The sequence below is a fragment of the Octopus sinensis genome, linkage group LG3 (genome assembly GCF_006345805.1).
Source record: "Octopus sinensis linkage group LG3, ASM634580v1, whole genome shotgun sequence".
Lineage (NCBI taxonomy): Eukaryota > Metazoa > Mollusca > Cephalopoda > Octopoda > Octopodidae > Octopus > Octopus sinensis.
The window spans coordinates 57,887,044-57,913,390 of NC_042999.1; the positions used below are offsets into that span (position 1 = coordinate 57,887,044).

At 38.6% G+C, this 26,347-nt stretch overlaps 2 protein-coding genes and 1 pseudogene across 2 annotated transcripts; 1 reads left to right on the forward strand and 2 right to left on the reverse strand.

Annotated features, from left to right (window-relative positions):
* Positions 1-1,202: 1,202 nt before the first annotated feature.
* Positions 1,203-2,405, reverse strand: LOC115209461 (annotated as a pseudogene).
* Positions 2,406-21,425: 19,020 nt separating this feature from the next.
* LOC115209762 (histone H2B, gonadal-like) lies at positions 21,426-22,587 on the reverse strand. The gene has a single exon (XM_029778274.2). The coding sequence runs from the start codon at positions 22,578-22,580 to the stop codon at positions 22,209-22,211; it is 372 nt and encodes a 123-aa protein (XP_029634134.1). The 5' UTR covers positions 22,581-22,587; the 3' UTR covers positions 21,426-22,208.
* Positions 22,588-22,830: 243 nt separating this feature from the next.
* Positions 22,831-23,277, forward strand: LOC115209111 (histone H2A-like). Its single transcript, XM_029777238.2, has one exon. It carries the CDS (start codon positions 22,849-22,851, stop codon positions 23,224-23,226), a length of 378 nt encoding a protein of 125 aa, XP_029633098.1. The 5' UTR covers positions 22,831-22,848; the 3' UTR covers positions 23,227-23,277.
* The last annotated feature ends 3,070 nt before the right edge of the window (positions 23,278-26,347 follow it).

The following is a 26,347-nucleotide window of genomic DNA, read 5'->3' on the forward strand; positions in this document are numbered from 1 at the left end:
TGCCTTGTGAGTGGATTTGGTAGACGGAAACTGAAAGAAGACTGTCGTATATATGCATATATATATATATGTATGTATGTGTGTGTTTGTGTGTCTGTGTTTGTCTCCCTAGCATTGCTTGATAACCGATGCTGGTGTGTTTACGTCCCCGTAACTTAGCGGTTCGGTAAAAGAGACCGATAGAATAAGTACTAGGCTTACAAAGAATAAGTCCCGGGGTCGATTTGCTCGACTAAAGGCGGTGCTCCAGCATGGCCGCGGTCAAATGACTGAAACAAGTAAAAGAGATAGATAGATAGATAGAGAGAGAGAGAGAGAGAGAGAGAGAGAGAGAGAGAGAGAGAGAGAGAGAGAGAGAGAGAGAGAGAGAGAGAGAGATAAAGAAAGAAAATTTTATGTATTGGGTTGGCAACTGAGTCCCCTTCGTTTTTTCATATTTTGGAATTTATTGCGTTTTTAAATTTTGGAATCTTTTTTTTTTTCGAGAATTCTATTTTTGAATCATTTTGGAATCTTTTTTCTTTTTCTAGTTGATATTAGTTAAGTTTTGTTTATTTTGAGATCATTAAAATGGAATGTCAAGTTAAGAAAAACGAGCATTTTTGACACCTTATTGCTTTTAATCAAGGTTCTAAGGCCCCGAAAGCTGCTCGCGACATTTGTGCTGTGTATGGAGAGGGTGCCATATCTGAAAGAACCGCTCGTGATTGGTATGCCAAGTTCAAAATGGAAGTTTTGACCTCAAAGACGCACATCGTTCTGGCCGTCCAGTTGAGATCGATGAAGAGCGATTAAACCAACTTTTACACGAAAATTCTCGTCATACGACAAGGGAACTGGCAGAGAAAATGGAATGCTCCCACACTGCTGTAGAGAAGCATCTTCACTCGATGGGAAAGGTTCAGAAGTATGGAGCATGGGTTCCGCATGCTTTAAGTGACAACAACAAAAATTTATTTCCAAATCAAACGGTGTAACAATCCAATCGAGTACATGCATTTTCTCCAGGTCCTTGAAACGTACGTTAAAGTATTCCATTAATTTTTTCAAGATGCTTTTATGTGTTTCTCTGAATCACAGTCTGAAATGTTTTCATTTTCTCCCAATTGCCGCAAGTTTGAAAATTATTTAAAATCTCTACGTGCCAATGGAGATTTGAATCGCTCTGTTTTGATTTGGATGTCTATTGGGATTGTTAGGACTTAAAGCATTGTAATATCTTTACCTTGCAGACGTTTCTGTACTTCATTAAATTTTGAATATAGATCTACCAAATAGAACAGATGGTTCTTCCACATTTTCAACTCGTCACACAGTGATGGGTCCATATCCGTAAGAAGCTTCATAGTTGAGTCAAACAACTCAACAAGTCTTTGCAAGATATCACCTTTTGACAACCACTTTGCCTCAGTGTGCAAAAGTAATTGGTTCAAAGTTTCATCATTTTTTTTTTCACAAAACATTGCAAAGAGTCGTGAATTGAGAGGATGAGCTTTAATATTATTGATTGACCTGATACACACTTTGAAGGCTTCATGCAGTTCACCACTGAGTTTCTTGGCTACAATATAGTGTCTGTATAAAACGCAGTGAACAGTACGCACATTGGGAACCTTTTCCTTGAGTAAGACGGCAAGTCCTCTGTAACGGCCAACCATTGCTGGTGCACCACTGGTAGCCACTACAGTAATATTTCCGAGGGAACATTGTGTTTCTTCAAATAATCCTCCAAACACAGAAAAATTCTCTCCCCTTTCGCATCACCTTTAAGTTACTTAGCAAACAAAAACACGTCAACATTGTACTTTAAGCTTGAACTATAATACCTCACATAAGAGTATTTGAACTCCTAAAAGTTGATTCATCAAGTTGAACAGAAAATTTGCACTGTTGAAGCTCAGATGCCAAGCTTCTCTCCACATCATTGGTCATTTCATCAATGTGTCGATGCACTGTATTTGCACTTAATGGTATGCATTTTAGAACAGGTTGAGAGTTTTTCTTCATAACATTTTTAATTACAACTTTAATTGCTGGTATTATGATCTCTTCATTAATGGTATACGATTTTCCTTTCTTTATTATATTAAGGGAATACTGTATAATGTCTTCATTCCTCCGTCATTATCAGTACTGGCAGATGCTTTATAATATTTCTTTAAATTTAGTTGATTTCTAAATTTTTCTTTTAGCATCTTAAAAACATCAAGATTTTTGTTTTTCTTATCAGAATGACTCCTTTCAAGGTGGTCTTTCATCTTCGTGGGTTTCATGGCACCATTACTGACAGTCTTTTCACATGACAGGCACGTAGGCATTGTTTTATCAGTAAATGAAGGTACGAATCCAAATTTCAAATATTCTTGTGAATATTGTCTGCACTTCTTAGCATTAGAGGCTGCCATTGTGTTTACTAGAAATGGGCAAATTTAAATAGTAAAAGCACAGCTATCAGTTCACTGTCGCCATTCCGATAGCTACGGGTGTTGAGTATACTCTGGCTGTCTCTGGACTAGTTGGCGCCAATGGCCATCTGATGGTTGCTCTGACCAGCAAGCACGTGTTACGTATTGAGCACTGAGTTGATCTATCTCGGCGGCAAGTCGACCAAACCGAGAACTGTGTGTGACTCATACACACACACACACACACACATACACACACACACACACACACACACACACACATATATATATATATATATATATACATATAAATATATATATATATCCCTCCCTCTCTGTGTGTGTAGTAGTTGGAATGTTTCTGTGTGTTTATACGTTTACCCTCCACCGTTCTACACTCAGTTGGGTTCTGTCTCTGCAGTGTTTGATGCCGCCGTAAGTGAAAGAATTGTCACTGCTGTCTCTGTGACTGTAGGTTTGTATGCGCACTAACTACGTTCGATGGTCAGCAATATATCAGAAAGTTGACAACCGATGCTGGTGTGCTTACGTCCCCCGTAACTTAGCGGTTCGGTAAAAGTGAGACCGATAGAATAAGTACTAGGCTTACAAAGAATAAACTCTGAGTCGATTTGCTCGACTAAAGGCGGTGCTCCAGCATGGCCGCAGTCAAATGACTGAAACAAGTAGAACAATAAAAGAGTAATTACAAGGTGTTCAAAAAGTCTATCCACAGTGAATTTTTTTCATCCTGCGCTACTTCAAGATTATTTCGAAGGGACTTTGGCCACCGAGATCACTTGATTTAACACCTCCAGACTTTTTTGTCTGGGGAGCGAGTAAAGGATCAGCATACAAGAACCGCCAGAAAACCATTAAATATTTACTGCGGAGAGACTTTTTGAACACTATATATAAAAAACGAAAACATTAACATATTACTACTAATACTAAAACCACTTTCTTTAATTCCTTATTGGAGGAAGAGGAGGAGGAGGATTTTTTGTAAAGAATGTTCTGTACGTATTTCCTGTCCATCGTTATGACAAATATTTTCTTAATAAAACTGAAGTTACAAAACAACAAACAAAAGCTCGCCATTATCACAAGAATTACCTTATTTTTACGTCTGATTATTACATTTATTTGTGTCCAAGTTTGTTGTTATTGTTGTTTTTGTATTTGGTTCAATTAAAAATAGTTCCGTCGATGTCTGAGATTTTAAATGTTTGTTAAGAGACAGCGTGGGATGTGGAAAGATTGGATTGGTTTACTCGATAAATGAAAGAAAATATTTTTCTAATATTGAAACCATGCAATACAGATAATCCAGTGCATTGACTGGTAATACTAGACCACAGGAAGTTATCAGTTTGGCCATTTACAGAGTAAAGACCATTCCAGCAGCCAAAGCTTAAGTAATCAGGGACGGATAACTATCACAGGAAGAACAGCTAGACAATAGTTAAGCATTAGAAGTTAATGAATTCTTAATCTTAGAAAATTCCCACATTAAATTAGACGTTGCAAATATCTTTTTATCAAAGAAAAACAAAGATCTGTAGACCCAGCGACCGAATTTAAGCCACACAGCTATCACTCCCAAAGTAACCGTGGTACCAATTATACTACAGATAGCCTGTTATTATCCCCCCCCCCTTTTGAAATTAGATTCTATAAATGTTACACTTGTTTGTTTGTTTGTTTGTTTTCTGCTGTTTTTATTACACTATTTTATCTTCACAAGTGTCACATTTGTTTCAAGTGTAATTTGTCAGCCACCTAACACTGACAAGATATGCTACTTCTACTAATGCAAAAATTAGGCAGCGATTTGGCAGAATCGTTATTGTATCGGATGAAATGTTTCGTGGTATTTAGTTCAAACTCATTGTGGTATGATTTCAAAAATTTTGCTTTTCATCCCTGTGAGGTAAGGGCCGGTAACATTGATAAACCTTATAACCCTAGCAGCAACATGTCTTACTTCCATTCTGCTCAGTTGCTGACCATCTATAAAACTCAAACCTTATGATGACACTAAATATATTGCTGAAACTATATCTCAAAATCTAGGCTTACTCGTTAAAGCAATTACTTCAATCCTAATGCATCTCGTCAAAGATGCCAAGTGTTAAAACATTTGCCCCACAAAGGCTAAATTTCTTCTTTAGACATATGAATCATTTCAACTCAGATCAATTGCTGACAAGGCTTAAGTGTCACACACATTTTTGTACATTAAAACCACATCCCAAAAAAAGACCATTCGGACGATTATCAAATACTTACTCTCAAACACACTACAACTGATGTGCTGTCTCTTCTCTCTAACCACTTCTGTTGCAACTACAATAGCTTCTGCAACTTCAAACTTGCTAGATGTGCACTACTTTTATCAGTAAAGCTCCCCTATCTTTTCTGCCTTCGTTGCCTCTATTGTCCCATCCACCAAATCCTATACTAAATACTAATACTGGACCAATTACTTCTAATTTTAAAATCAATTCTATAATCTTTCTACGTCCAAAATGTTTCTCCTGATATCATAGATTTTGTAAGAGGTTGTAGTTAATGTAGTGGAAGAACCATATTCCCAACAGATTTGACAAAATGGCAAAGCTTCAACCTAAAGTTTAACTACATCGGTTGAAAGAGCTTGCGACTGGAAAGAAGTGCAAACGCCTAGGGCGCTGTCCCTCCTCGGACTAAATAAAATACAAAGATCTAAACCCAGTGAACTCCGCTTCATTCTTCATTCTTCCAAGTTTGATATGATGTGCCAGTCATGCACTGAATTAATTCAATCAATTGTAGTCCTCTTGCTACAGACGTATGGCTCTTGTGCCAAAGTTAGAACCAAGCATTACGTATTTAGCCTCACCTAACAAAACCAAAAGCTGCGGTCTGAGAAAATATGTGAAGTTTAGTTTGGTCACTATGAAGATCTGCACATTGTGAAGGTCGGGACACTGAAGATCTGGACATAAGAAAAGTTTAGGCACTGCAAAAGGATGACCACAGTACCTTTAACCTGAATAAACCCCTGAAAAAAAAGTCGGTGAAAAATCTATGTGGTAGCTCGACCTGTTAGAACAACCAAATTTCTCCCGCATTGTACCCTACTCTCCTTAAAAGGGAATGATATTTCAAATGATTTGTCATAGACACCCATGCCTGAAAGAATCGACTGGCCCCCTCCCCAAAAATTTCGGGCCTTGATTTCTTGCTGTTGCTGCTGCTGCTGCTGCTGCTGCTGCTGCTGCTGCTGTTGTTGTTGTTGTTGTTGTTGTTGTTGTTGCTTAAGCATTAAGGTATCGTGCCTTTATGCCCATACCCCACCGAGGATGTTTGCCTTTCATCCTTCCAAGGTCGATATCCTTACAATATTTCTATAAAGCATCCTAGTCGCGTACTAAGGTCTGTATAGTCGACCGTTCTCTACCTCAAAAATGCCTGACTTGTGCCAATGTCAGATATAATAAAGGTGGTAAGCGAGGTTTGGTATAGATTGCCAGAATGGTTAAAGTGGTGAATAAAATATTTTGCAATGTTCGTTTCGGTTCCCTGAATTCAAATCATGCCGACTTTGCCTGTTACCCTTCCTGAGTCGATAAAATAAAGTACTAGTACTGAGGTCTGTATAATCACAGACTTATCCCACAGTAGTTTGTGTAACAAATTCTCCACTGACTTTACATTTCCAACCTATTCCTGTGATGTTTATAAAGTTACTGAATGATTAATTAATTCTAAATTAATGAACTAATTAGTATCAGCTGCCAGATAGAGAAACCTAACACAGTTTGAACTAGTGTTTATCAGCAGATGGCTTTGGAGAAAGCTAAAGAAAAACGTTTTTAGCTTTGGCACATGGCCACAAATTCTGGCTATAATTGTTTTTGCTGTTGCTGATTAGCTCCATTAACCCATTTCAAATCTGATCGAACATACCTATCAGTGACCATCCCGTCTTTTTACTGGGTAAGGAACACAGAAGCACATTATCCAACGTGTCCATTTTAAAGACAGTGTACGTGATTTAAAGAAAATTTGGTTGCTGTTTCTAGCAGGTCGAACGACCAACAAGAGGCTCCGTCATTAGCAATTTAGATGAGAAAGCAATTGATTATATCGTCCTCAGTACGTAACTGACCCTTATATAATTGGCCCCGGAGAGATGGGAAGTAAAGTTGACATCGGAGAGATTTGAACTCAGAGAGCAAAAGGATGTGACTAAATGATACGAAAAGTTGAACTCGACGCTCAACCGATTCCGCCAATCCACCGCACTTAAACTAAATAAAAACCCACAAAAACGCTTCAGTGTGGTCCCTCGGTCTACTTCAAATAGCAGCCAAATTTCCGTCAAATCACAGATCAGATGATATATTCTTAGATCATCATCATCTGGTCGAGCCTGCTCGGACATTCTTAACCCGTACTCACCATCCATCACGGTCCCGCATTAATTGAAGGAGGTCTTCGGCGAGGTATCCAGTGTTTCTGGTGAGTTGGTCTATATGCGTTGGGTTCGGAGGATCAGCTCGAATATGGCCATGCTCTGACATCCAAAGCAGTAGTTCACACGTCAGCTCTTGCTTAGCTTGCCAGCAAAGGACCCGCAAAGCATAAGTGCCTTTCTTTTTCTAATGGTGGGAACAGACAGGAGATCTCCATACAACTGTTTCTTGGTGAGATGTGTTCTCCAAGATATGTTTAAGACTGTTCTTATAATTCGTGTGTAAGTTCCGTCTAGCTTGGATTCCAATTTTTGGTAAGTATCCAGGCTGCTGTTCCATATAAAAGGGGCTGACAGTGAACGAAATAAGCAATAAGTAAAAACTCCAAGTCAAAAATTAACGCTAAAAATCATCGGGAATGCTTAGAAACGTGGAAGGATCGTTTTCAGAATTTGCTTGGGAAATACCTTCAGTCTCTGATATAGATGTCATGCCTAGATAATCCATTTGAGAAATTGAGATGTCCTGGATGGAACGCTTTCGATAAGAGATCTTCTCGGTCATTGGTTGAGCTGGATGGTAATCTAAACAATAAAATAAAATAAAAATGTGCCCCTTCAAAGCCTAGTCAGGCTCATGGGCCCGGCTTCCCGGTTTCTATGGCGTATGTGTTCCCCAGCTGGACGGGACGCCAGTCCATCGCAACGTTACTCATTTTTGCCAGCTGAGTGGACTGGAGCAACGTGAAATGAAGTGTTTTGCTCAAGGACACAACGCGTCGCCCGGTCCAGGAATCGAAACCACAATCTTACCATCATGATGCTGACAGCCTAACCATTAAGCTACGCGCCTCCAATCTAAACAATAAGCTAACAACAACAATAATAAAGAGAAAAATGTATTGAATATTGCTTTCTTTTTACCATTTAAATATAATATGAACATTAGTTGGAGATCCTGAAATCCGACGAAAATACAGATTTTTGAAATTATGATTAATTCTAGTGATAATACTTTCAGTCAAGAGAACCTGTCTCTAGTTTTCTGTTGTTGAACGTAAAAATAATATTAAACGATTACCATTCAATGACATTCCCTTTAAGTTAGCAATTATTTCAAACTAATTCTACGTAGGAGCCAAGGAGCACTGTTATTCGTAAGATAGCATACGACATACACCAAAATTTGGAGATGTGCCAAGTTTTCAAGTAAATTTATTACCTGCAGACAGACATTAAATTTCTGCCGAAATTTTGTTTTTTCTCTTACTCAAAACATTTATCATCCACTCCATCTGCAGGCAAAGGAAATGATGGATCATCATGACTGGTTAAAAACTGAAAGAACGCGAAGTTTCATAAAAGTATCATAGCAGGCGTTTATTTCGAATTGGAATCAATGTGTTCCTACGAGCTGGAGAAAGTTTCTTTTGTAGCAATATAAATCAGCTGGTTTGAAGAAGTAATAATTTTTCACAATTGTTTCTCGGCTAGCGAAATTCATTCCGAATATTCTATTTTTATCCTTCTTTCCCACATTCTCTCCCCTGTTGGCTTTCTCTATCAATCTATCCATCCATCCATTTCCCTCCTCTCTCTCTCTCTCTCTCTCTCTCTCTCTCTCTCTATATATCTATATATATATATATATATATATATATATATATATATATATATATATATATATATAGTAAATCCAAACATGAAAACACAAAGAGAAAAACACAACAACGCGAGGACGTGGAACAAATATAGTATTATTGGACGCTCAAGAAGGAAGGGAAGAAGGAGGGTTTAACGATTCGAGCGGAGCTCTTCGTCAGAAACATAGGAAAAGAAAAGATCCAAAGAAGGGAAGACGGAGGAAAAAAATCGCCAACGGTACACACACACACACACACACACACACACACACACACACACACACACATATATATTATATATATATATATATATATATATATATATATATATATATATATATATTTGTAAATATAATATGTGACAATTATTCGGTAGCCATCATAAAACTCCGAGTTTCGAATGTCGGGGTGGAAATCCACGCCGCCATCTCTTCAGTTATCCGGCCATCAGAAAAAATGCTATGAAAATGACCGTTAAACAAAGGGAAATTACAGTGTGATTGACCGTTATTAAGACAAAAGAGCTATTTGAATGACCGCTAAGTAAGGGGGTAAAAATGTTCATATATGTGTGTGTGAGTGTATGTATGTATGTATGTATGTATGTATGTATGTATGTATGTATGTATGTATGATTGTATGTATGTATGTATGTAGGCACAGGCATAACTGTGTAGTTTACAACCATGTGGTTTCAGATTCCCACCATGTGACACCTTCTCCAAGATGCAGACCTGTGCAAGGTATGTTGCAGAAAATCAGCCACTGCTCATACATGCAAGTTTCCTCTTTCCGCGCCACCGACGTTGTCTAAAGGAATGGTAAAATCCGAGACAGCTTGGCACCAGCGATATTGCTGGCAAGGAATCCCGTCCGACGTATATTAACAATTCTGCCGATCTACTATTCAGAACTGGTGGAGGCGCAATGGCCCAGTGGTTAGGGCAGCGGACTCGCGGTCATAGGATCGGGCGTTGTGAGTGTTTATTGAGCGAAAACACCTAAAGCTCCACGAGGCTCCGGCAGGGGATGGTGGTGATCCCTGCTGTACTCTTTCACCACAACTTTCTTTCACTCTTACTTCCTGTTTCTGTTGTACCTGTATTTCAAAGGGCCGGCCTTGTCACTCTCTGTGTCACGCTGAATATCCCCGAGAACTACGTTAAGGGTCCACGTGTCTGTGGAGTGCTCAGCCACTTCCACGTTAATTTCACAAGCAGGCTGTTCCGTTGATTCGGATCAACCGGAACCCTCGTCGTTGTAACCGACGGAGTGCTTCCATTCCACTCAGAACTGGTATATATATTTTTTTTTTTACCGATTCCAGAAAGTACGGCATTGTAGACCTCAACTAAATCTGAGCTCTGTGTGCAGAAAGTCTGAACAAATATTGGTTTCAAAATTTTGGCACAAGGCCAGCAGGAATGGAAGAGGGGTTGAGTCGATAACATTAACCCGAATGCTCAACTGATATTTATTTTATCGACCCCTAAAGGATGAAAGGAAAAGTCAGCCTCGGCAGAATCTGTACTCAGAACGTAAGTATGGACGAAATGCCGCAAAACATTTTGTCCGGCGTGCTAATGGTTCTGTCAGCTTGCCGCCTTAGAACAAATGTCGCAAGCCATTGACGACTCTGCCAGTTCGACGCTTTAAATAACTACTTAAAATGGTACCAATAGCATATAAGGGTCTGCTCAAGTTGTCATTGAACTTGAAGTAAATAAATTATGAGCTTGTCTAGAATGAAACATCAGTGACATCAGAAAATTATGTGGCTGTTGCAATATTGAAGTAATTATTAATTTAATACCGTCGTTTGTGGAATTCCATTCTGTTATTTTACGCAAGACGGATGACTGATTCAAGCAAACATTTCCTTTAAAACTGGCGTCGAGTCAAAAACTTTCTTAATTCCTGAGTAACACACCCTTTACAAACTATGATGCAAACAACACGTTAATAGCTTTGACATTTTCCAATTATGAAACTGATGACTTAAACAAGATGCACCAATATGAGGACTACTTCAACTGGCAGAAAATTTGAAGTGAGGAATTCTTGATTTTCCAGATAAGATTTGAAGTTTTTTTTTAGACTTACACACATACACACACACACGCGCGTGTATATATGTATGTATGTACGTAAGTGTGTGCGCGCGTGTATGTGTGTATGTAAATATTTCAATGTGTGTGAGTATGTGTGTGCATGGTTGTGTTTGTGTTTGTATCTGGGACCTGTCGTCTGAGTAAGCTAGGTGTGGAGTGCCTGGTAGATATGCATATATAATTATAAATAATCCTTTCTACTCTAGGCACAAGGCCTGAAATTTTGAGGGAGGAGGCCAGTCGATTAGATCGACCCCAGTACGCAACTGGTACTTAATTTATTGACGCCGAAAGGATGAGAGGCAAAGTCGACCTCGGCAGAATTTGAACTAGAACGTAAAGACAGGCGAAATACCTATTTCTTTACTGCCCACACGGGGCTAAACACAGAGAGGACAAACAAGGACAGACAAACGGATTAAGTCGATTATATCGATCCCAGTGCGTAAATGGTACTTATTTAATCGACCCCGAAGGGATGAAAGGCAAAGTCGACCTCGGCGGAATTTGAACTCAGAACGTAACGGCAGATGAAATACCGCTAAGCATTTCGCCCGGCGTGCTAACGATTCTGCCAGCTCACCGCCTTTATAACTATTTTTCACGTATTCCTGTGTATTGGTGTATATTAAATCTTCTCTTCTCTCTCTAACTATTTATTTCTCTCGCCAACTGTGTGTGTGTGTGTGTGTGTGTGTGTGTGTGTGTGTGTGTTGTGTGTGTGTGTGTGTGTGCGTGTGTGTATGTGTGTGCGCATACATGACGAGTTGGCACAATCGTTAGCACGCCAGGCAAAATGCTTAGCGGCATTTCGTCCGTCTTTACGTTCTGAATTCAAATTCTGCTGAGGTCGGCTTTGCTTTTCATCCTTTTGGGGTCGATAAAATACCCAACTAGGCCGCTCCTCCGAACTTACTTAAGCTATAATTTGAAATATATATGTGTGTGTGTGTGTGTGTGTGTGTGTGTGCATATATACGACGGGCTTCTTTCACTCAAACTTCACAAGTAAAACTGAGTCGACGGAAAATGTCTAAAAGCTTGTTAGTTAGACGTACTTGTAATTGTAAGGGCCAACCGTGTGACACATTGTGTCTTTCTTGAAAATTACTTTAAGGGACTTTCAGCCGCGCACCAGTAAATTCAATAAAAAGTGGTTCTGTTGAAAATCCATTTACATTGCTTACTTATAGCAGTATTTCTTATTGGTTTCAAATTTTGGCACAAAGCCAGCAATTTCAGGGACGGTGTTAAATTGATTACAACGATTCCAGCATCCCAGTGCTCAACTGGTACTTATTTTGTCGGCCTCGGCTGAATTTGAACTCAGAATATAAGGATGGACGAAATGCCGCAAAGTATTTTGCTTTGCGTGCTAACGATTCTGCCATCTCGCCGCTTTTAGCAGTATATATACTCTTTTACTTGTTTCAGTCGTTTGACTGTGGCCATGCTGGAGCACCGCCTTTAGTCGAGCAAATCGACCCCAGGACTTATTCTTTGTAAGCCTAGTACTTATTCTATCGGTCTCTCTTTTGCCGAACCGCTAAGTTACAGGGGCGTAAACACACCACCATCGGTTGTCAAGTGATGTTGGGAGGACAAACACAGACACACAAACATATACACATACATACATACATACATACATACATACATACATACATACATACATACATACATACATACATACATACATACATACATACATACATATATATATATTCATATATACGACGGGCTTCTTTCAGCTTCCGCCTACCAAATCCATTCACAAGGCTTTGGTCGGCCCGAGGCTATAGTAGAAGACATTAGCCCAAGGTGCCACGCAGTGGGGCTGAACCCGGAACCATGTGGTTGGTAAGCAAGCTACCTACCACACAGCCACTCCTGCGCCTACGTATATATCTTGTGGAACATACATACATGTATGTATAACCAGTTTCTTTCATTTTCCGTCTACCAAAATCCACACACCAGGAGACACTTGCCCAAGGTGCCACGCAATAAGACTAAACCCGGAGCCATGCGTATATACATACATATACACACACGTGCACGCTTGTGTTTTACCGAAAGTAATGCAAAAGTGGGACAAAAATATTTAAAGGAAAGAAAAACAGCATCGAAGACAAACCATGCGGTGGGAGACCATTCAACTGCGACCAGTAATATGAACCGCCTACAAGTGGTTGAGTTGATCTCAAGATCAGTGAGCTTGCTGCACAACTGAACTGTGCTCACAATGCATTGCAGAGTACGGAGGAAGATTTGGGGCATGAGAAAACGAGTACAAAGTGAGTGCATCGACAGTTGACATCCTTTTGAGGGAGAGAAGGGCGAAAGTTTTCTCTGATATGCTGGGAGCGTTTGAAGCCGATGAAGGAACTAGTTTTCACCCCCTATCGAGTGAAACAAGGTTGGAGGAAACGAGAGCGTATCTTTATGTTCCGGAAGCGAAGGTTCAGTTCATAAAATGACGGAACATCTCTTTTCCAATGACTAAGAAGTTCGAGAACTAGCGACCAGCCCACTAAGTCATGCTGATGGTTTTAGGATTACAACATCATTATCCTTGGTTTTCTGGAAAGTCAACGGCGAGCAGTACATTAAAACACTAAAAAGGCTTATAGAAGCCATTAGGAGAAAGAGACCGAACAAAAACCTGAATGCGATCCGCATTCGCCATAACGATGCGCGACAACACGCATTTTTGGCAACAAATCAGGCTTTGATTTATATCTCCAGACATCAACGTATTCCAGTAATCACCTACCTCTATAATACGTGTATGTATTATATAGCACCCCCTATTTCCACTCGATATTATCGATAACATTCAATATAATGAGTCCTTTTTTCTTTAATTCTTTCTTTATGCTTGTACATTATATAATCCTTAAGCTTAATGCCAGTAGCCATCCCTAGATTATGAAAAAAATACAAAATCCTTGTATAGAACTGTGTGCTTTACAGTTCCAGTGACATGGTGTTTGGCTGTTGTGCGCATGCCCACATGTCAGAGATAGGAAGCTTCACGCTAGGGAGAGAGAGCGCTGTCGTTCACGCAGTGCCGACCCTTGTGTGCTGGTGAAAGGTAATGTTTCTTTTTGACTCCACGCGTGTTGTGCTTCAAAACGTGTTTATATTCTTGAATGGGATAAAGTGTAGAATTAGATTATTGTCCTGCGTTAAGCTTCAGTGTTACTGCTAGGATTTGAAAAATAGGGCAGATTCCCACCCTCTCCTTATTTTGTGATTTAGGAGGGATTTTTGAAAAACAAGGGGGAAATCGCAGCGGTGTTCAATGAACAAATTAAACACGTTACCCGGCAGTGGCTAAAACGCGAACCGATCAAGTTTATATATAAATTTTCTTTTTATATGTTTGTTTCCTTTTACACAACATTAAACAGCTAAACATTTTCTGAAGCAGCACCCCAACTAATTTTATCTACGAGCCACCACTGATTATATTGATTTCAAATTTTGGCACAAAGCCAGCAAGTTTCGACTACATCAACTCCAGCGCTCAACTGGTACTTATTCTATCGACACCCAAAGGATGATAGACAAAGTCGATTTCGGTGGATTTGAACTCAGAACGTAAGGATGGACGAAATGTTGCACTGCATTTAGCCTGGTTTGTTAGCTATTATGCCAGCTCGCTGCCTTACTTGTACATATTACATTGATTAGAACTTCGTGTATCCTTCTGGCAACGTATGGCAGCAGGAATATTGTTCTACTGTCAATAGTTTCAGGAGACAGTCTATAATTTGTTTTGTTTTTGTTTTTGTGTTGTTTTCTTTTTAAATAGTTTCAAAAATCTTTATCTTTTTGACATGCTTAACGTATATATAATCGTTGAAAAGTGTGAGACTTTTGTGTTCGTCTCGGAGGAAATATCCTTTACAAACATGGTGTATTAAAAAATCTATATATATAAACTCAACTTGTGTGTCTGTGTTTAACTTCCCGGCACATCTCCTCCTAGCAACAAATCGTAGAACCAAAAAATGGGTCACTTAAATTTAGGCGAATGAAAATTGAACTGCGCTATTTCTGTTCCGAAATTCATCTCGCAAGTGCAAAAATCAATAATGTGTTTGTTGTTAAATAGTTTCAAAAATCTTTATCTTTTTGACATGCTTAACGTATATATAATCGTTGAAAAAGTGTGAGACTTTTGTGTTCGTCTCGGAAAATATCCCTTTACAAACATGGTGTATTAAAAATCTATATATATAAAACTCAACTTGTGTGTCTGTGTGTTTAACTTCCCGGCACATCTCCTCCTAGCCAACAAATCGTAGAACCACAAAAAATGGGTCACTTAAAGTTTAGGCGAATGAAAATTGAACTGCGCTATTTCTGTTCCGAAATTCATCTCGCAAGTGCAAAAATCAATAATGTGTTTGTTTAGGCCTTATCCCATGCATTGAATAGTGAACTTTACTCAGTCAGCTGTTTGACGTGAACTGTGTTCACCACGCGTGCAAGCATGCGTAAATGCATGGAAAATAAAAAATCAAGAATAAAAACGAATCGCCGTAAAACATTGTAGAGATTCGGCAAAGAAATGAATTTTCGGGATGTAGCCTGGAGGGGTTTTTCAATTTTAATCGTTTGGACTTTGTGAAACACATACCAATTGTTTCATAACATTTTTAACGCTTTAATGAAAATGTGACCATTTGCGTTGAGTCTGGTTTTGAATCACTTTAACAAATTTTAGCAGGCCAGATTTTTGATCATCACGATACATCGCCAGCGACTCCCTGAAACTCTCCCCTGAAATCCCCGTTGAGACATACTGATCTAAAAGAATAATTCAAACAATGCAATTATTTGATCAACAAAACTTTATGAAACGCTTCAACGTACTTCCTATTGAGGAAATGGAACACATAAGCGCAAAAATAGAGGGCATTAAATGCTTGATTTTAAAACCAAAATAATTTAATTTTGATTGAACTTCATCCAAGTTTAGCTTAATTCGCGCGTGCATAGAACGCACGAGCGCACGAACCGGGCAATACTGCTAGTAATATATATTTCTGAGTAGATTCAGACTTTTCAACAGCATTCATATGTTAAGTATGTCATAAATATAAAAATTTTCATCTTAGCGTTAACTTCTAGCGCACAATTCGGATTAAATAGTGTAAGGGAGATAACTGTGCTTTCGTTCCTTTGGTGAAACTAGTAACGTAAATCCTCGAGTATAATCCGCATTCCCCCCCCCCCCAAATTAAAAGGTCAAAATCCCTAGTGCGTACTATATACGGGGCTAAAAATGAAAATCGTTTCCTAAGCAATGTCCGAGATTCTATTTGCTGTCCGGCAATGTTTATTGAGACGCATTTTGTGATGTCGGACGTGAAAATACCTTAAGCTAAGCCTGAAAACAATGAATATGTTATATATACAATGATAATAAAGGACGTTAGCGTATACATTTTTACAAACCAAGGACATTATATCGACCTCCTTGACTCAAGTATTATACACAAGGTTTAGGTTTTTCAGAGGTGCAGCCCCCTAAAAATACCCTGCGTATTATACTCAAGGGCGGACTATACTCGAGGATTTACGGTATGTGTTAGAAATCGATATTGTTTTATAAAAAAATTATTCTTGTAGATTATTATCATCATCGTCGTCCGTCGTAATCATTATGATTTTATGTCCGTTTTTCCGTGCACGCATGGGTTTGATGTGTCTTTTCAACACTGTGCCTCGCTTCTTGTTGCGATCTTTTGCCGTCTCTTTTTAGAGCTTCAGTCTCCATCACTTCTTTTCATGTCCCCTTCGGCTGAGCCAAAGGAAGCCTCTATGTTATCGTCCAACCTATTAGAAAAAGTAGCTAAATAACCCTCAAAAACCACACGCCCATCTTTTGAAAAGATCACATGTTTGACAATGTTGTCCTGGTGTCCCCGCACGTCAGAAAAGCTGAGATGGCCACGGAATTTACCTTTAATCATTCATACATCTACCTGATTGAATGTAAACATAAAGCACACACACTATACTCTTTTACTCTTTTACTTGTTTCAGTCATTTGACTGCAGCCATGCTGGAGCACCGCCTTTAGTCGAGCAAATCGACCCCGGGACTTATTCTTTGTAAGCCCAGTACTTATTCTATCGGTCTCTTTTGCCGAACCGCTAAGTTACGGGGACGTAGACACACTAGGGGGACAAACACAGACACACAAACATATACACACACACACACATATATATATATATACATACATATATACGACAGGCTTCTTTCAGTTTCCGTCTACCAAATCCACTCACAAGGCATTGGTCGGCCCGGGGCTATAGCAGAAGACACTTGCCCAAGATGCCACGCAGTGGGGCTGAACCCGGAACCATGTGGTTGGTTAGCAAGATACTTACCACACAGTGTGTAATCTTTATTTAATTCTAATTTTTTTAAAAACCATTTCAATAAAACGGATTATATATACTTCTTAAAATGATATTGTTTCAATATTTCCTGTTATTCGTTTAACTGTTACTTCAGGTTTCTTGTGTTGTTTGGTTTTGGTTTTGATTTTTTACTCTTTGCTATTTTACCCTTTTACTTGTTTCAGTCATTTGACTGCGGCCATGCTTGAGCACCGCCTTTAGTCGAGCAAATCGACCCCAGGGCTTATTCTTTGTAAGCATAGTACTTATTCTATCGGTTACTTTTACCGAACCGCTAAGTTACGTGGACGTAAACACACCAGCATTGGTTGTCAAGCGATGTTGGGTGGTGGTGGTGGACAAACACGGACACACAAGCACACACACACACCACACACATATATATATATACGACGGGCTTCTTTCAGTTTCCGTCTGCCAAATCCACTCACAAGGCTTTGGTCGGCCCGAGGCTATTTTAGAAGACACTTGCCCAAGGTGCCACGCAATGGGACTGAACCCGGAACCATGTGGTTGGTAAGCAAGCTACTTACCACACAGCCACTCACTCTTTTCGATAAATTGCATTTCGATCAGCTGTCTACATATTCTAATTATACATATTGTGCTTAACTCATATTATGAGTTTGTTTTGTTTTTCTCACAGATGAAGTTTATTCAAATATTGGTAAAACGGCTGCGCAGCAGCAGTAGTAAGGTAGCCTAGCTGACGTTTAAAAAAAACTTGGTTGCAGTCCTTCCTTGTATAGTAAATGCAATATAAAATTCCCACTGCATTCGTTCTAAAACTCGACTAACAGAATCGTTAAAGAACTGAATAAATTTCCTTAAGAATAAAATTCCTTAAGGCTCGAGCTCTTTTATGTTCTGAATTCAAATCCCAATATAAACTATATTCTTCTTCCTATTGGGGGTCAATAAAATAAAGTATCATTTAAGTACTGAAGTCGATTTATTTTCCTATAACGAAAGCAAATGAGATGTGGATCGAATAAAGCTAACATAACTTCTTAGAATACGATCTAAAATGACATATGCAATAGTTATCTCCCTTTAACCAGTTGGGCTGTTACTTTTAATTTCAGGTTGAATGAATTAAAGTGAGTCGCAACGTTTACAGATCTTTTGGCCTGATTTATCAAATCTAGATCTAATCAACTTTGTCTTCTTCTTTCTGAGATCAATAAGATAAGTACATCCAATCAAGTATTGGATTCATTGTCATCGACAATATCAGCTTTCCTAAGTCATTCATCCGAATGTGTCGAATGTCGAATGCAGATCGAAATTTCATTAGAGGCGGCGATTTTTCCTTTTAACTCCGGAACGTTTTTCGAAAGGCATAATATCAGTTTCAATTCTCCCTCTACTAAAATATAAGCCCTTAAGGGTGGTGAAAAGGAGAACAATATTTCAAACTTTTTGACAAACCCCTTGTATTTAAGATAAATTTAAGGAGAGAAACATAACTGCTACCCGATTTCGATTTTTTTTTTTTTTTTTTTTTACTTTTCGTTGCCTGTGTGCTTTGGAGAGAACAACCATTCACTTCTCATTATAATAGAAGGTTTACATTATATTTACACTGTAGGAGAGTGCCTGTCGGACATTTTGCTGACAGACTGACGTATGGTCATATATATGCACATACACGTATATATAAAGCACCATGGATGTGGAGTGGTTGGCGTTAGGAAGGGCATCCAGTTGTAGAAACCAAACCAAAACAGATTATGGAACCTGGTGTGGCTCCTGGCCTTACCTATTCTTGCCAAGCTGTCCAATCTATGCCAGCATGGGAATATGGACCATAAGGGTAGGGGTGCATGAGTGGCATGGATCAGATTCGAAAGGTGGAGGCTAGTCGTGGTACAAAAACATTCTAGCCATAACCATCCTACCTTTTTCAGGTGAAAGGAACCTAAGTTCATTAAAAAAAAAAACGTAGAGCTGCTATTTCTAGCAGGTCGAGCAACTACGTTGGTTCAGTTAACGGCGTGATGCTAATCAGTCAGTGGTCCTTTCTTTATAGATTATTCGCATATATTATGGTAGGCCCCTTTACGCCAAAAGCAAATTAACCCTGTCAAACTGATATAAGATCCTCTAGTCGATAATTTAGACTAAAAACTTTAGGTGGTGTTCCAGCCCAATTTACTGAAACCAGTGAATTTATTGGTTTTTTATTCCCCACTCAATGAATATTTTCTGTTGTTGTAACTAAGAAAAAGAACCCGGTTGCAAAACAATGTCTAGATCACTTAATACGGATTCGTATTAAAATGAGTTTGGTGGGACGAGAAGAATTTGTTGCACAATGAGACTACAAACAGCTGTCAGAATCAAACGTTTGGCAAGTAAACGACATGTCCTAGTGAAGCAGACCTATGATCAAATGCGTTCCAACTGTGACTACCTCTTTTCAATTCATATACTGTATGTATGGGAATATGGATATAATTAGCTGAAGGAACTAAAGAATCGCATTATTCAATATAACCCTCGTTTTTGTTAGACGGTGATAAGGAAAATAATGCGATCAATTAACATTACTTCGCTTTTTGGAATTAGATGGAAATTGTAGAAAGGAAGGCGTGAGAAGTTGGTTAAAAATTTAAAGTTGAATATATGTAATATGCAATACATAACTAGCAACCAATACACTCTAGACAAGGCGGTTATAATCTGTAGTAGTGGTTGGAAAAGGAATAAGCTGGAAACCGGTAATTTCTGTTGGCAAAAGGGCGCGAATATTTGATAAGTCCAAATCGCGCCAAGCTGGCCTTTGTTAATATATTTAAGGTTTTGTGCTAATTAACAATACCCTCCACCAGATTCTCTAGCCTTGTATCAAAGACAATCAGAGAATAAGTTACAATTAGATATTATTTACAATAAGTACCAGCTGAGCACTGGAGTCGATGTAATCGATTGATACCTACCGTAAATTTGCTGGTTTTGTGCCAAAATATGAAAGCAATTTATTTATGGGAGCACCAAATACTAAAGTAGAAAATAATATGCGGTGAGGGAAACAGTATTGGTAAATCTTTATTTGTTATTTGCTTGCATTTCAAAATGAAATGAAATCAATTTTAACGTTTCTGAAGTTTAAATATTTATCATAAGATGCAAAAAAAAAAGGTAAAGAAAAGAAAATGTCTAAGATTTTTTTTTAAGAATTTTGACACAAAGATTGAAATGTGAAATAACAAAGGAGAAGCGCCCAAACTTTGTAAGTTCAGTTCAGTAAGCGCAGAATAAAGTAATTCTTTCTTTACATTCACGCCCGCTTTCTGCACCAACTGTCATTGACAGTTGTATTTATCATACGGGCGAGAAATAGCAGCCAGGTTACATAATACTGCTTTTAGAAAAGGGAAGGACACGTTAATGTAGTCCTAAAGTCCCTAAGAAGACAGGATGGTCCCGTCCGTATCCTTTCGAGACGTTTGCAGGATATAGGCTGACTTGGGGTTAAGCAACATTGCATTCTTTACATCAATTATTGGCGCCGTGTTTGAAGGATTTAAAAGATTTCTTCTTGAGCTATTATTCAATTTTTAGCAGAAGGAAAAGAAACGGAACTGATAATGCTTCGTGTTTTAAGCACAATCCTGAAATTTTGGGGGATTTAAGTAAGTTGATGATATCGATCCCAGGATGCAAATGGTACTTATTTAATCGCTCAGCAAATGGTTAAATTGATCACAGCGGAACGTGAACTCAGAACGCAAAGACAGACGAAATGCCGCTAAACATTTCTCCCAGCTCGCCGCCTTCAAGAAACAGTACTAATAAAATAATGCACTTCTAAAAGAGATATTTATCAATATCTTTTTCTTCGTAATGGATAGGATTGTGTTAAATTACGCTCTTCCTCCCAAAAAGTCAAATAATGCAAGCGACATTTCAAGGGCCGTTCAACTTGCTAGAAACAGCAGCCAAATTCTCCCTAAAAAGACGACATATCGTCTTAATTAATTTATTAGATGATGTAGTCTAGCAAAAGGATTCTCAAAGTGGGCTCTGTGAAAAAATCCCCTAAACGAAATGCCGCTAAACATTTCTCCCAGGGCGCGATTAGACGGTTTCTTGATAAAAGAGTTTTGCTAAATGGATCAAAACTAAAAGCCAAGTAATTTTGGTTCTTATTTTAGGAATGTACATGACCCTCAGCCTGGCTAAATCAGTACGGTGATCGTTAAACAGAGCCTCATTGCAACTTTTAAGTTGCGCCTAGATACCTCTGAACGATATCAACAGTGAGGCTATAAAATTGCATAAAGTCTGTTCTAAAGGTGTTAGAAGATAACAAAAATAAATGACTAAACGAAATCATCTTTCTCAACATTTGATTTCCTTAAACCTCTTATACAAGCTCATATGGTCGTTGATGGGAGGAAGTTCCGTTAGTTGTGCATCTGATTTGGTACCAGTAAACTATTCATTTGACTGGGATTGAAATTTCTACACTTTCTGATGGGATTTTTAATAAAGGATAAATGATTCGGAGTATTCCCTAGTTCAACGTCTGAAATAAATTTTGAAATGGAAAATAGAACATGCGAAAAATGCCCTTGTAGGTAGTCTCGCGTAGTCATCCAATCTTTTAAAGGCGTTCCAAAATCCACGACTCGTCCATCTGGTACCAGAACAATACTGTGCTTTCTTTTGATTGGGATTGAAATTTCTACTCTTACTGATGGGCTTTTAATAAAAGACAAATGACTCGGAGTGTCCCCTAGTTTAACGTCTGAAATAAATTTTGAAATGGAAAATAAGATAGATAATGTAATCTGGGATACGTTGGATAAAGCCTGAAAATAATGCGAAAGCACGAACTTAACCTGGGGCGGAATGACAATAACTAGCGAGAATCCAGTGCTGATATACTAGCTAGTAACCAGCTAGATTTGATGAAATAAATTTGATAATAAAGCTGTCGACCCAGATATGGATATGCCCAATAATGGTCAAATCCCGTCGTATGAAGTTTATTTTGGTCTATGTATTCGCTTGTGACTAAGAAAGCAGCAGCGACAGTAATAGCTTAACTCGACAATAAGTTGAGATGAACAGTGGTCAGGATATGAGGGGCCCTTAAAAGGGCCATTTGGGTTTTCAAATACGAGGAAGATTTACTTGGTGCTGGTGTATTTTGTGACAGCTTTCGTACCTTCAGAGACAGCGTGTTTGGCCAACTCACCAGGGAGGAGAAGACGGACAGCGGTCTGGACCTCACGACTGCTGATAGTTGAACGTTTGTTGTAGTGAGCTAAACGGCTGGCCTCATTAGCGATTCTTTCGAACAGATCGTTAACAAAGCTGTTCATGATGGACATAGCTTTGCTCGAGATGCCAGTATCAGGATGGACTTGTTTCATGACTTTGTAGATGTAGATAGAATAACTTTCCTTCCTCTTCCTCTTCCTCTTCTTGTCTCCAGTACGAGGGACTTTAGATTTGGACGCCTTTTTGGCTCCTTTGACGGGTGTTGGTGTAGGTGGCATGATTGAATGCGAGATTCGATGCGAAGTGACAATACCACCAAGTTTACTCTATTTATAGCTGACAAGTAGGCTCACCGGACAAGGAACACCAAACAGTTTGGCGCGTTTTAATCTCATTGGTGGAAATTGACATAAGCAATAATCACATGATAATGGTGAGAAAAATAATTTTTACTAACTGCTGGAGCCTATAGAAGCCTATATAAAGATAGATTTCCCACATAAGCTCACTGCACACTTATTTAAGCGATCTTCATTCTGTATAACTATGTCTGCGCGTGGAAAAGGAGGCAAAGTGAAAGGAAAGAGCAAGACTCGATCATCTCGTGCTGGACTTCAATTCCCTGTAGGCCGTATCCACCGTCTTCTCCGTAAAGGAAACTATGCCGAGCGAATTGGCGCCGGAGCTCCAGTCTACCTAGCAGCTGTAATGGAATATTTAGCTGCTGAAGTGTTGGAGTTGGCTGGAAATGCTGCCAGAGACAACAAGAAATCTAGAATCATTCCGCGTCACTTGCAGTTAGCCATTCGCAACGACGAAGAATTGAACAAACTTTTGTCAGGTGTTACTATCTCGCAGGGTGGCGTCCTTCCCAACATCCAAGCAGTTCTTCTTCCCAAGAAGACCCAGAAAGCCTCTAAGTAAACATTTTGGTTTCTTAGTAATATTATTAAAGGTCCTTTTTAGGGCCATTAACATTTAAGTATCGTCATTCTCAACTGATTATTCAAGAAAACGATTCTAAAGATACCCGAAGTAAACCGTTTGCAGTTTATCGTACTGGACATTTTCAGCCCAACCAGTTGGTGCTAAGTCCAATTGAACAGGTTTATTTACCATTCAAGTCTCGTCTTAGGTCGCTTTGTAACGGCATTACAAATATATATATTTCTTTACTACCCACAAGGGGCCAAACACAGAGGGGACAAACAAGGACAGACAAAGAGATCAAGTCGATTACATCGACCCCAGTGCGTAACTGGTACTTAATATATCGACCCCGAAAGGATGAAAGGCAAAGTCGACCTCGGCGGAACTTGAACTCGGAACGTAAGGACAGATGAAATACGGCTACGCATTTCGCCCGGTGTGCTAACGTTTCTACCAGCTCGCCGCATAAACGTAGCAACTATGCTGTAATTTTGAATCTATTTTGCCCACTCAGAAAGATTAATACCCATCTTTTCCTGGGAATTTATCCTCAGATGAAAACCGTGACAACAGATTGTAACTACACTAAAGGAGCCCAAATATATTGCCAGAGAAGTCATAAACTTTGAGTTTTCCATATAGGAATTTATTTTCCATCTGTCATAAATAGTATCCTTAAATGTACAATGTCTGGTCCGAAAATGTTTTAGATATGTAAAATGCTCATCTTGGAGTACACACACACTCCACTGAAAAAATAAATACCGCAATACTCCGGCCATAACCGTTGAAACAATTTTAAAGATGAAGATTAAAAAAAGAGACAGAAATTTCAATATTTTTATAAAATTCACCGTGGTGAAGAAAGAATACAGATACAACCTGTTTTGTTTTAAACAGTGAAGATACACAAAATATCTCATTTTGGAGATGTCGCCCTTCTCTTTTGTAGAAATAGTTACCCACGAGTCTGAGGCTTCAAGTTAATGCAGAGATAATAAATAGGTTTGTGACGCCTAAGCCTTCGAAGCGACGTCGCTATTTGATCAAACCAATTGTAGCTTGAGTTTCATACAGGCGTAAGGAAGGCCACATTAAAAAATTTTTAATGCACATAAATATCTTACATTAATTACGAAATTTTAATTATAAAGTAAGAAATAAATAAGTAAACTAACCTTTAAATGACATTTAATGAATAAATATTAACATTGTAATCAACGGGAATATTTTTATACAAAATCCAGATTTGAGTTGGCAGATTCTCCTTGAGACAGGTTAGTTTTTTCCCTGCCAGTCGATCGCGTTTGGCTGGCGACAGTTTGACGCATTGAAATAAAGCCTTTGAAAAATAGAACACTAGCAGAGGTCAAGCATTTTCTTTACCAAGTAGTAGACTTCTTAGACCCAGATATATTTCATAGATAAAGTTAATCTATGCGATAAGTGGTTCAGCTACTTTTTTTTGCACATACGCAACTTGCAGGGTGGGAGTGTGAAGTTTGTATTGCATATGATTAACATCTGTAAATGGTTATTATTATTATTATTATTATTATTATTATTAATAATAATAATAATAATAAATGATACGTGCAGAATTAAGTAGGGTGAATGACGACATTTTTTCACACATTCACACGTAAAGTGGTTTGGACACTATGAAACGTGCTTAGAAAATTACATTGTAATAATAATAACGCGAGTTATTTTCAGCTTTTCAGTTAATTGCTATGATCAGGGAGTAGGGTGAGCAAAATCGCATTTTCCTTATTGAATTTGCCAACTCCGGTGGTTCTTTCTAATGTAGGAGACATTGGAAATAAAACGCATTTTGGTCAGAAACTGGGATTGTAAATAGATTAGCTAAATTGTTCTTTTATTGCAGTTCTATTCACATTTTTGGAGCCTTATGGAAATATTAAATCTATCCGACTTCACTGGTAAATGATCATATTTTCCAACTGTGACTATTCTGTCTTCATTTTCTGTCAAGGTATACACTAAGACTAGGGGCTCACCAACTAATTTTACTCGGAATCCGTTATATGATTTTCAAAAAATCACAAAACCCACCGTCATCCTAATTTCAAGACCTTATCTGAAATAAAAATTATTTTTGAAATTGGCTGTGTGGTAAGTAGCTTGTTTACCAACCACATGGTTCCGGGTTCAGTCCCAGTGCGTGGCACCTTGGGCAAGTGTCTTCTACTATAGCTTCGGGCCGACCAATGCCTTGTGAGTGGATTTGGTAGATGGAAACTAAAAGAAGCCCGTCGTATATATGTATATATATATGCGTGTGTATGTTTGTGTGTCTGTGTTTGTCCCCCTAGCATTGCTTGACAACCGATGCTGGTGTATTTATGTCCCCGTTACTTAGCGGTTCGGCAAAAGAGACTGATAGAATAAGTACTGGGCTTACAAAAGAATAAGTCCCGGGATCGAGTTGCTCGATTAAAAGGCGGTGCTCCAGTATGGCCGCAGTCAAATGACTGAAACAAATAAAAGAGAGTATATACTCTTTTACTTGTTTCAGTCATTTGACTGCGGCCATGCTGGAGCCACGCCTTTAATCGAGCAACTCGACCCCAGGACTTATTCTTTTGTAAGCCCAGTACTTATTCTGTCGATCTGTTTTGCCGAACCGCTAAGTAACGGGAATATAAACACACCAGCATCGGTTGTCAAGCAATGCTAGGGGGACAGACACACAAACACACACACGCACATACATATAAATACATATATACGACGGGCTTCTTTCAGTTTCCGTCTACCAAATCCACTCACAAGGCTTTGGTCGGCCCGAGGCTATAGTAGAAGACACTTGCCCAAGGTGCCACGCAGTGGGACTGAACCCGGAACCATGTGGTTGGTAAACAAGCTATTTACCATACAGCCGCTCCTGATATATATATATATATATATATATATATATATATATATATATATATATATATATATATATATATACATATATATATACACATACATATATACATATATATATATACATACATACATATATACATACATATATATATACATACATACATATATATATACATACATACATATATACATATATATATATATATATATATATATACAT